At 44.2% G+C, this 12,697-nt stretch overlaps 1 protein-coding gene across 14 annotated transcripts in view; it reads left to right on the top strand.

The window, feature by feature from the left end:
• MSI2 (musashi RNA binding protein 2) overlaps window positions 1-12,697 on the top strand; it is a 467,665-nt gene that overhangs the window by 436,037 nt on the left and 18,931 nt on the right. For 6 of the 14 annotated variants that reach the window (XM_075013746.1, XM_075013745.1, XM_075013748.1 and 3 more), the window contains exon 13: window positions 8,365-8,541. The exons of the other annotated variants lie outside the window; for them this stretch is intronic. In XM_075013746.1, coding sequence (XP_074869847.1) covers window positions 8,365-8,541 — 177 coding nt within the window. The remainder of the gene's footprint in view (window positions 1-8,364; window positions 8,542-12,697) is intronic. 14 annotated transcript variants of the gene reach the window in all.

Here is a 12,697-nt window from a genome sequence, read left to right as displayed (position 1 = left end):
TTTAAGTTATGATAAGAAGAAGCTGTATGCTGAGTGTGGTGGTCCTAGCTCTTAGGCTATGTTTATACTGCAGAGCTGTTTCAGGTTACAAGAGAGTCTATGAAATGTGCCCATTATTTCAAAATAATTTTCAAAATAACAGGTGCACTATTTCAGCATCTCTCTACACCTCCTTGCAAGAGGAGTAAGGGATGCCTCCAAATAGCACAATATTTTGAAATTGGCACTGTGTAGACAGCTCCAAATCCCGAAATAGCCTATTTTGAAATTTAACTTGAGTTAAGGGTGCGGTAAAGCTGTAACCTAACAAATCACTTTAAAGTGCCACAGGACTGCTTTTTTGTTTTGTGAAGAGACAGACTAACATGGCTACCTCCCTGTGACTGTTTAGGAGGTGTTCTCGATCAGACAGACAAACTCTAAAATACGTAGCGGATTATTTGGCTGCTTTGGATTAACGGATGAATTGAAAGTAGGTGCTATGCAGCTATTTTGGTGCAGTGTATGGACAGTAATTAAATGATATGGTGATAATGTTACTGCACGCTGAACCTCTCTAATCCAGAATTCTCTTTTCCGGCAACATGCATAGTCCAGCATGATTTCAGTTAGCCGGACGACCGCTTCTCATGGGTGTGGCCAAATTTCCCACAGTCCCATAAAGTTAATTCCCAGCCACCAGTCCTGGCTCTCAGTGTTCTGTGTTTTGTGAAGAGACAGACTAACGTGGCTACCTCCTCTTATGTAACTTTAATTTACCCCTAAATGTCTTCCAAGAGCCCAGTTAAGCAGTGGAAGTGTGGGTAATGCTGCCAGGTGATGATGACCTCCCATGGTCCAGCAAATTCTCTCATTCACACCATCCACTTCTCTAGTGCCAGACTAGAGAAATTCAGCCTGTAGCTATGTGCCTGATCGTGCTCCCATGTGTACATGCGCTCAGAGCCTTTGGCAAGTGAAGCCCTATGTTTAAGATGGGGCTCTCCAGTCTGCTTTGGAGGGTTTGAGTCGACTATCAAACTGATGGAGCAAGCCCCATTCTTTCCTTTACTTGTGCTGCTCCTTGGAAGTGCTGCAGCAAAACCCAAAAGCATTCTGGGCTGCTGTTTCCCACACTCCCTCTCCACTCTGAGGACTGTGTGGCAACTTTGGGTTGGGGAGGGTATTTCCGGAAATCAAACCTGCATCATGCAGGCTGACCAACAAACCTGCCAAATAGGCTCTTTTGAGCAGCTCCCTACGCTGGCAGTCATTGGTCACCCATCTCTGCTCAGAAGAGATACAGATGACCCTGGACACAGGGCTCATCACCACCTGTTATTCCAAGCAGTGGGAGATTCACCCCCCCACACACACATATCAGCAGAGCTGACACCCTCCGCGGGCCTTGCAACAAGAAGGGGGGGCAGGATCTGTGCCCCAGAAGGGGCAGGGCCAACCACGGAAGGGGTGGGAACTAGGATCATCAGCCCTTAGCACTGCTCAGATCATGGTGCTGGTCTCCACCCCTCAGAGCCCCGCAGAGTGGCTGAGCAGCCCTGCCACAGTGCCTCCAAGGGACCCAGAGCTCTGACCACCACCGTTGCTACCTCAGAGCTCTGGGTCCCTTTGGGACACCTGGCCCTATTGCAACTGCCGCCGCCCTGTTGGCAGGGGAGAGCAAGCACACAGCAACCAAAAAAGATGTGTAAACAAGGCCTAAGTACCCCCGGCCCTGTTTTGACTTTATTAGAACTCACCAAAGCTTCAGCATCCTCCTCCATCACGCCCCTCTGAGGTGTCTCAGCGGAGCAGTGAGCATTTTGGGCCAGCTCCCTTTCTTCTAGGCTGCAAAATGTCTGCCTGCTCAGGTGTGCGTCATGAGCCCCTTGCGAGCCTGCAGAACTGCTAACCAACATCCAAGTCACTTGCGTCATCGCTTCTCTGTCGCCTGAGTGATGTCATCCGGCCTGGAGAAGAGATGAGGTGTCAAACTAGGGTGCAAGATGTTCCCGCAGGAAAAATGGCATAAAAATGGCAACTGCATCCCTCCCGAACTGTTTAACGAATGGAGGAGAATGTAGCACAGCCTTTGTAAGGTTGACATTTGTTTGTTGTTAAGGATCTAATTAGAAACATGAGAGGGAGCTGAATGGCTGCTTGCTCGGCTAATTAGCGACATGCACGAAGACCACTTTGAACTTCAAGGACACAAAGCTATTAGCGCTTACATCAAAAATGGATTAAACTTCTGTGCTTTTATAATGATTAAAGATGAGCTGCTCGAGTAGAAATCCTTTTGTAAAGGCTGCGACAAGAGCTGGCTCCCTGATTGCAGTTTCTACAAGCGGAGCTTTGCGTGGCCTCTGTGTAGCACCCTGGCCCCATGCGAGAGTGACACCATTAACTTGCAATATGGAAAACGTGATTAGGCAATAAATATTGATCACTTGCAAAAAATTACTGTTTAGCTGAGAAGCGTATTTATTTCTCCTGGCTTGCAATTATGGGACTCAGAAGAGACAGGCTTAAATAGATTGTATTTTGGGTCTTCTTACAAATCAGTGTACATCAAGTATTTGTAATACTCCAGCACAAGTCCAACAAGCCTGTATCTAAGCTAGGTCTTGAAACAGACTAACTAGAGTGGTGCTCGTCAGTAGTTTGCTAGTACAATTACCACACAGAGAGACTTGTATACCAACTCTTCGTGTTGCAAGCTTGGGTTTACCTCCTTCCTACAGCTTTTTGCTGTGATGGATTGTTTTCCAAGGGCCCTGACTTTCTGATAACATAGACAGTCTTGGCCATGCAATTCATTGTACTTCAATAGGCTTGAGTCTAGCCCAGCATAGGGAACCTGCAAAGCTCCGTCTCCACTACGCTAAAAGAAGCACATTGGAAAAGAGTCGGGGACAGTCATGATGTAACTAGGTCCCTCTCTGTAGTTGTAATTAACATGCAAGTAGGCCCGGGTTAACTTAGATCTGTTTTTTGAGCATGGCTAGGATCATTCTTAGTTGTGGATCTGGGCAGTTTTAATGTGCCTGAAAGGTGTTCCTGTAATGTGAATAGAGCTTAGAAGTGTACCCTTCCTCTGAGGCTTTGTTCGGTGTTAGCCCTAACTGCTGTGCTTAGTAACCTGTATACCACATCACCCTTTTGCTGTGAGTCTTCCTGCAAAGCTGCTCCCAAAGGGACTGCAGAGAGAGGACAGCCCTTAACCTGTGTTTGCAGATAGACAATGACATACAAATGGTACTTTACTTTGTTACTGCAGATCTCAACTCCTTTATTGTCTTCTGCATGCTCAGCTGCTTATTTTACGGACAAGCCCAAGGTTTTAGTGGAGAGCTGGTATAGATGCAGAAGCGAAGGAGATGGGTGTCCCTCCTACCTCATGCCCAACCACCACAGCTTTCATGGTAGCACCATCGTTGGTGGTGACGCATGAGGCAGACAGAACAAAGCGTGGTTTTCCAGGCACGCCACTGAACTTGCTGATGGAATAAGATTACTGGCTTTCAATGACAAACTGGAGGACCTGTCTGGTGTGGGGATCTTGCAAAAAGGAGCTGGATTTTTAAACATAACAAGAAGAAGCTGAATAGATTTGCTGCAACTTGTAAATTTGCACCCTAAATTTATGGAACAGAATCAAAATGTATGTTTGTCAGAGGATTTGCTTTTCTGGAAATGTTTGTCTTTTGCATCTTCCAAACAGTTATCCGTGAGCTTCTGGGTATAATTTTGTGGCCTTCCCGCATATCAGGAGGTAGCAGTCTTGTTATCTTCAGGAGATTCTCTGCTCTGATTGTTAATCTGTATGTGAAATTTCACAGAAGTTAAGGCCAGTTTAGGTTATCTAGTTTAACCTCCTGTATATCACAGGCTATTCATTTTCACCCAAATACCTGTATATTAAGCCCAAAGACTTCAGCTCGACCAAAACATTTCAGACTTCAGGAAACCCAACTGTATGCCGTAGGCAGCGACCAGAGTGTCTGACAGCAATTGGCCACTGATGGAAAGTGGTATTTTATGTGTGAAGATTCACAGAGAAGGATTTAGCGCTTCTTTTGCCTGACCACAAAAGAACATACTGTATATAGCAACAGAGCTACACCTGGCTGTCAATATTTCGCAAATGGATTTGGAAGATGCTGGACTTAGTAGCACTGGGATATTGGAAGTTAGCTACTGCAGCAAGTCTGAGAAGCAGAACGTTCTAATGGATCTGAATACAGGACAAATAGCGAGACATGTCAGCCAATTGTATCAAATTCTTCCACTGACTTCCCTGTGTGACCTTGGCTGGTCACTTATGGATGTCTAGCACCTCTGAAAACCAGGATCTCTGTTCCATGAACATACGTGGGAGTTCAGAGCACAGGGACCTGAAAATCAGGTCATTGGTCTTGCTTAACTCTTCTGTAAAATGGAGATGGTAATGCACCAAGGCCACCGGAACTACTTAGTTAGTGTTGGTGTGGGGCTCTGAAGTATTAGTAGCAGTATTATCAAATATTGTAGCCACATTTTTAAAGGGTGTGGATGTTACAATCAGCAATAAATCCTATAGTCATAAATGCTAGTGATTATCGAATCTCATGCTTCCAACCCTCGTTTTATTACAGTATGGGTCAGGAAGGATGCCTCTGCCCCTCCCCTGGCTCAACCAGTACTGCCCAAAGAGTGAGGTGCATGATGTTTTACTTTCACCTTCCTCTGAAACATTTGCGTATTGGCCACAGACGCAGCATACCAGATGTGAATGGCTCATGTATTCTGCTTCAGCCAGTTCCCGTTTTTGTACATGGAAATCCCTGATGCACGAGAGAAAGGCAAAAAGATCTCTGAATGCAAATGACTGCTTGCGGTCATCTCGTGTCTTGACACATGAGATCTACTTACCTTTTATGTTAGCATCCCTAACTACAAACAACCTGTAAGATTACCCAGCTCCTTTAAAAATATAGCACTTGGCTCTCAATCACTACCTATCTCTTTACACCTTGAAAGCACAATATAAATGTTAATGAATTGAAGCTACCCCTTGTGAAAGAGGAGTGGTCTCTTTACCTCTCTCTCTTCTGACCCCTATAGCACTGTAATGTTAGGAGCTATTTGGGATATTAACCTACGTATGTAAACATGAGTGTATTTAGGTACTTGTGCACATTCTGTCTGAGGTGCGTAATAGATTAAGGTCTACATCTTGAGAAACCTTAAAGGAGCGTGATTTTCAGACAGAAGGTGCTCAGGACTTTCTGAAAATCAGGCACTTCTATGGCCTGTCTAGTTGAGCAACTGAAAATGGAGGCACCCAAAATCATGACAGGTCAAACCTCCGTAGTCCAGCACTCTCTGGTCCAGCAACAGCCGTAGTCCAGCATATTTTAGTTACCTGGACGTCCACTTACCATAGGTGTGGCCAGGTTTCCCGCAGTCCCGTAAAGTTTGTTTACAGTCACCAGTCCCAGCTTTCAGTGTTCTGTGCTGAGATTCTGAGGGAGTGGGTCTTACCCATGGAAGCTCATCGCCTAATAAATAAATTTGTTAGTCTTTAAGGTGCTACAGGACTGGTTGTTAGTTTGTGAAGCTACAGACGAACACAGTGACCCTTCTGAGTGTTCTGTGCCGTTAGTTAGCACTAACTGATCCCAAAATGCCTTCTAAGAGCCCAGTTAGCATTGGAAATGTCACTAATGCTACGGGTTCAGCCAATTCTCTGGTTCGCTATGGGTCAGGTCACCAAGGGTGCTTGACTAGAGAGGTTCAACCTGTGGTCATGCTTGACAAGATAGGCCGTATATGTATATCTCTCTATCCTAGCTGTCTATACAAGCATCTAAAACTCCCCAGAGATGGAGGTCTGTTAAAACATCAGATGAAAATGCTCGTGGCAACCCTCAGTTCAACCCCCTCCCCTCCTGAATTCAGACAGTTCTGCTCCAGAACCCATTTTTGTAGGTTGGATCCTGCTGTCAAGCCACAAACTAATTCAACATGTTATTCAAAAAGCCTGACAGTCAACAGGCAGCATCGTCAAGTGGTTGCCAGTTGTCTCGGGAATGTGATGTTTGAACGTTGTGCTGTGCGTTACCCTACCGCCACCTTCATCTCGTTGATGCTCAGCCCCACATGTGTCAGAACTTCTTCTTGAATTCCAGCCCCCTGGTGTGTATGCTATCCTGCGCTGCTCCGGTATCCACTTTCCTCTGCTTCGGCCACATTAAATGTTGTATCATTTACTCCTTTGAGCAGGAGGTTTTTTTTCTGCGTATTATATGAATTTTTCATAATGATAAAAAGCGGCCTCATCATGTGAGCTTTAAGTCTTGGGAGCGGGTAATGGCTTTGATTTAAAGCGTTTTGCCTTAATGATAGTTATATTGAAAATTTCCTGCCGCTTCCAAGCACGTGTTGTTATTATCATAAACACTGATGGTGGCAGGGTCTGCCAAATTGTGCGTGGCTGGCTGTTTATGATTGGAGAGGGGAGAGAGTCATCTAGAAATTAGAGAGCTAGATCAACAAGTTGTCAGGGAGCATGGCTCTGCAGAAAGCAACCTCCAGGGTTAATAGGATAAAGCAAGAGTGGAGAGGAGCTGGCAAGAACGAACGTTGATTGGAAATGACAGGCGTTGGGTGAGAGAAAACCACTGGAAAAGGCTTGGCATGAAATCAGAAAGAAATTTCAGCTGAGGAAGAAGTATTTTATAAGAAGAGAGGGGAGGGGAGGAAGGAAGTTATTTTCCAGGCAGCTCCCTATGCTTAATTCTTTCCCGGCTGCCCACACCTTTTCAGTCCCAGCATGAAAGCCCTTTGCTGCTTTTCTGCAGACTCTCACTTTGCTTTCCTGCTGGAGCCAGCCTTTCATTAGCCAACACTGCAGATGAAGGGCATGTCTCTACAACAGTCAGGAGCTGCTTGTAGATGTGCCCCAGTTAGCTTTGATTTAGCTCAAGCAGGGGTGAAAGTAACTTAAAATTTCTCACAGGTACTGTCCTGTTGCAACCCTGGTCCTAGACAGCTCTTTAAATAGCTCCCTGCTGGCTTTTGCCACAGCTCAGCCAGCTCTTACCGGAGCTGCGCACCAGGGTGTGCTTGCTTACTTTCACCTCTGAGCTTGATCTGGTATGATCTAGATGCACCTAAAGTTCTGGCAGGCCAACCCCTGCAGCCTTCCGTGCTACTCTGGTTATAAAGCTTACGGTGCTCAAGTTGGCTTTCACCTATTGAAGACACCTCCAGACTCATACCCTGATACCCAGGGACTTCTTTTGCTTGGCAAATGTTGTGATAGTAGAGGCTAAATGTAATGTAATTTCTTTCTTTTCCTATTGTTTTCCCTCCCTACATTCTCTGTGGCTCAGTTACTGTAACCACAAGCTGAGGCCTGCCTTTGTTTTCGGTTTGAAACCAATTATAGTTGTGGAAGAGCAGCAGGTTTGCAGGTGATGGGCCTGTTTTCTTCCAGTGGCAGCTTGTGCTTTGTAATGCAAAGCGTAAACAATCATTTCATCCTTTTAATTGTTTTATTACTATTATTTTTAAAAAGCCTCAGATCTCCTCTGATTAAAGGAAGGCCCTTGTAGCCTGATTTGTAAAATGTATACAGGAGATGTTTGCATGGGAACATTTTATTATTTCTTTTCTTTCTCTTTGCTCCTTGCATGGTGCTCTAGATAACAGTACAAGTGTTTGGAATAGCACCTCTGTTAAAATGAGACCGGCGTTCAATGTTTATGGGCTAAATTCTGCTTTCAGCTGTACCAGTATGAATGCAGATGAATTCCACTGACATTTACCGTTATTTCAGATTTTTGCTGGTGTAACTGAGGGCAGAGTGTTGCTCTGGTTGCTGGTCTGTAGATAAAAAATGTGTAGATATTAGTGCATTGCTTGGGATAGACAGATGCATGCTTTTGTGGGGAGTGTTCACACACACACACACACAGATTTATATACACATGGATTTCTAAGAAGAGGCATTGGAAACTTACCAGGGTAAACTATAACTAAGGTAGTTCTCGTTGGTTCATTTCCATTTTCAGCTATTCCTTTTGATATGCATTGTATTTCTGACTGTAATAAGTGGGACACTATATTTCATTTTAATGTACGGTGGAAAAGGAAGTCCAGCAACTCATCTGATGGTTTCTCTAACACTAGAGGTTTTCTTGCCTCTGACTTGAATAAGTAGCTTGAGTTCCTCTAATCAAATGTTGCACAATTCTACTTCAAATTTCAGCCTTTACTTTCCAGTTTCTCATATTTGTAACTGTAAAAAATAAGAGGAAAAAATCAAAAGCACAGTATTTAACATTGAATATAAGAAAGAATCTAGTATCCACAATGATAGAGTCACTGTATCTCCAGGGATCCCCGATTATGGTTTCTATCCTTCGCCCGGTGACCAACGGGCCCCGTTATCGTATGCGGACTATGGTTCCATGGGGCCTCGAGTGGCTCAGATGCTTCGTAGTGAGCACGCTGCTTCAGCAAGTAACTCCCCCCTCCACCACCTTCCCAGCCCGGATCAGTTTAAGAGCCCAGGTTTGTATAGCATTTCATTCATTTGGGGGAAACAAAAAGATTATGGACATCACCTGTTGAATGGTGCACAAAAGCAGGCCTGCATGTCACAGTTCACAGTTGGCTATGGAACTTTACATTAGACCTTTACTTGATACCACTATTTTTGACTGACTTTGCTTTAACCCTTAAGGTCAGGGTCACAGACACATGCTCTTTGAGGACTTGATCCAAAGCCCACTGGAGTCAACGACCACCTAATGTGACGGAATACTAGTCTACAGGATTTTATACTACACTAGTGAGGACCATATAAACACCTGGAGAAATATATATAGTCTTTTAAGTTACTTTGGTGGGCTTTAAATCAAGCCCTTAGTTAATTTATCCCTGTGAGCTGAAATGTAAGGGTTTAACTCCGTTTTATTGTTTTTCATAAATTTTGAAAACTCTAGTTTATAATGAAGCAAGTTTCTCAACTGTGTAAGGAAAATGTAACATTAAATGTAGATCATATGTCCAGAGAAATAGCTATATCTCTAGAATGCCTTTTATACCTGTGTACGTATCTCTCTCACCTTGTTGTTTCTTTTAGAAATACTACGCACTTTAATGGTGCAGCATCAGGTGTCATTTGTTTCCACAGTACCCAAAAGCCTAAAGTGGATTGATCTTAATTCCTATATTATGCAAATTTCACGTGTAAGACAATAACCTGATGGCTAAATCATTTGATTCTTCATATGACAGTTCCTTCATGGGTGCGCATGCACATAACGTACCTGACTCTGGAATTCTTTTACAAACAAGGTCCACTGGCCCATACGTGTGTATCCAAACCATGGATGTATCAAAGTTGGTGTGGGCCAAAGCATCTCCAGAGAGACTTTCTCAGAGGATCTCCGGTTGTATTACCTTTTGTTACCAGCTAGCTCATATTCCCTCCCAACATGGGGTGAGGGCAGATTCCAACACAGGGCAAGCTGCTTTAGCTGCATCTCTGAAAGACGTTTGCATACCAGAGATGCGTAGGGCAGCTACAGGGAGCTCTCTGCATACATTCACGAGACATTACGCTCGAGTCCAGGTATCCAGTGCAGATCCAGCTGTGGGGATGGTAATTCTACAGTCAGTTATCACTTTTGTGTCCTCATTTTCTACCTCCTGCTTGATTACTGCTTGTTAACATCCCATGTGTGAGATACACATAGCGACCATCACTTGAGAAAGATGGGGGTTACTCACCAGTAGTTAGAAATTCTTTGAAATGGGTGATCCCTATATGTTTTCCACTTCTTGCCCCTCCATCCCTTCTTCTGTGGCTTGTTTGGAATGCATTAAGAATGGGAACCTGCAGAGGTCTTGGCTTGCACCCCTCTTTTTCTGCCCCACACCACTAATGGACACTGCTTTTAAAAAGAACTGTCAGGTCGTGTGCATGGGTACCCACATGTGAAAATCAGATAGGGACCACACATCACAAAGACACTCCAGTTACAGGTAAGTAACCTCCATTTTTCCCTCTACCCCTTCTTTCTGTATATTGAAATTGGACGAGCTGATTTGAGTCGGGTGGCATTTATTTTCCCAACTTGGTCATGCTTTAACTAACGCCCGTTCCCTTCCCTCCGCTCCCAGAGAGGCGTTCTGAATCCCCTTTCGAGTAATACACCATATGCTACGGCAAATGTCATAATGAGTCATGACTTAGAAATTTCTCACCACTTTATCGAAAGAGAGTTTATCTTTCAGTGGTGACCTTTCTTGTCCAACACTGGATTAATTTGTGAACAGGCTCTGTGTTAACATGGCAGTTCATAGGACAAAACACCAGATAAGCTAGCCTCAGCCTTCTCCCTGTCATTGCTCCCAGCAGAACGTTTTGTAGCATTAGGAGTCTCCACTTTCTTTAGCATGTCTCAGACAGCTAGGATTATTATGTAAGCACCAGCGACTGGCTCCTTCATGTAAATCAGGTATTGGAAAAACTGCTGTGAGGCCAGGTCTATACTAGGCCTTGAAGTCGATTGTAGACACACAATTCCAGCTATGGCAGTTGCTTGGCTGGAATCGATTTATCTACAATTGACTTCCCTGGCCATCCTCACAGAGGGAGGTTGACACTTACTCCTTGCAATATTGAGGAATACGGGGATGGACTGTCAACCACTGATAGTTCGATTTCACATGTCCCTACTAGGGAAATCGAATGATCAGAACCGAACCTTGGAAGATCAATCACTCAGGTAGCGAAGACAGATGCTTAGACAAGTACATTACACACACATTAAAACTTGGTTAAAAAGCCTCTTTAAAGCGGGGCAAGGATGATTGAATGGTAACCTCTGTCACGAGAACAACTGTCCTGAAGTTACTGGAATTTTTTAAAAATCCTCCAACATTATTATTTGTTTCTGTAAGACTTGTTTCTATAGATATTCAGGTAGGAATGTGGCAGTCACTGAGGATACTTCAGGAGGAGTGCAATGATGATGAACTTGTATTGCTGTAGCACCAAATGCACGCAAGAAAGCTTTGGAAATTTAGTTCCGTGAATTGTACAAGAAACTGCGCAGTTGGACAGAGCAGAGAGATGGCCTGCAGGAGATGTGGCCACTTCTGGTGGAAAAACAGCCATTGTTGAAAAACACCTCGCAAGAATCCCTGGTAGTTGAGTACAGGAAGTGAAACATACCATATCCAACTAATAGCCAAGTGCTCAGCAAGCCCAGCCCTGGTTAGCTGTCCGAGACCAGATTTGCTGAGCAGACAGCATGATGAATAGTGCTGTCCCCACTGCCAGGAGCTATAATGAGAGAGTTGCACTGGCATAATTTAAATCAGTTTTTAAACCAATTTACTTTGAGTGCAAACATTCTTATTAGGCATAATGGAGGCTTCTTTTGGCTCAGCTTAAACCAGTGGGCCTAAACCAGTGGCACACATGCCCCTGGGAATATACAGAGGCCTTCCAGGGGGTACATCAAATCATTGAGATATTTGCCTAGTTTTGCATCAGGCTACAGAAAAAGCACAAGAGAAGTCAGTACAAACGAAAATGTTATATAGTAACTTGTTTATGCAGCTCAGTGTACTATCCACTGAAATGTCAATACATCGTTTATATTCTTATTGATTTATTGTATAATTGTATGGTAAAAATGAAAAAGTCGGCAGCTTTTCAGTAGTGGCATGCTGTGACACTTTCAGTATTTTGATATCTGACTTTGTAAACAGGTTGTTAAGAACGTAAGAACGGCCAGTCTGGGTCAGACCAAAGGACCATCTAGCCCAGTGTTCTGTCTTCCGACAATGGCCAATGCCTAGAACAGAACAAATAATCATCATGTGATCCATCCCATTGCCCATTGCCCATTCCCCAAGTAGTAGGTGAAAGTTGGGGTATGTAAGACAACTTAGTTCTTAAAATGGGCACAATTGTCTGAAAACGTTGAGAGCCACTGGCTTAAATGTTTCCTACTCAATTTAAGATTACCCGAAACAAATTGGATTTAAACTGAAATAAGCATGTCCACACAGGGAACCAGGTTATCCACATCAGCTCAAAAATCACACCTTTAGCTACACACAGCAAAATGCTGCATGCTGAGAAGACCTAAGGGTATATCTGCACTGGCAGTTAGAGTACTGCTCACAGACCGCTGTGAGGAAGCTGCTTTTGTGTGTTCACACAATCAGAAGAAGAGCGTGACTACACTTGTTGCACTTACAGTAGCAGATGGACCACTGCACTCTGAACATCTGTCCTGCTGAGCACCTCCTCTTCGTACACTGAGGCTTATCAGAAGGCGGGGAGAGTGTCATGGGGCATTCTGGGTCCTTTCCTAAGGCTTCTTGGGGCACTGCTTCACATCCCAGCAACCTGTATCCTTCCATATGCATTTTGGTGCCATCTTTCAACAGCTTTTCTGCTGCACACTCTGCCTCTTAGATCTGCGAGAATGAATCCCCAACTGTTGAAGAAAATACCAATGTGTCCCAGTAACACTTCACCAATGGCAGTTGAGTTATTTCTTAGACTATAAGGTGAAGAAGAGGACTCCTACATGGATCTCTCCCATGTGTAGCTATGACACGAGATTGCTTGTGGTATTCATGAAGGTGCTGATCACAGTGAAACACCACTTTTGGGATCAGGAAATAAGCCCTCGTGGGT

Source organism: Carettochelys insculpta, chromosome 19, assembly GCF_033958435.1.
Source record: "Carettochelys insculpta isolate YL-2023 chromosome 19, ASM3395843v1, whole genome shotgun sequence".
Lineage (NCBI taxonomy): Eukaryota > Metazoa > Chordata > Testudines > Carettochelyidae > Carettochelys > Carettochelys insculpta.
Note: the sequence above shows the minus strand (reverse complement) of the source record. Positions and strands in the feature narration are given on the sequence as shown.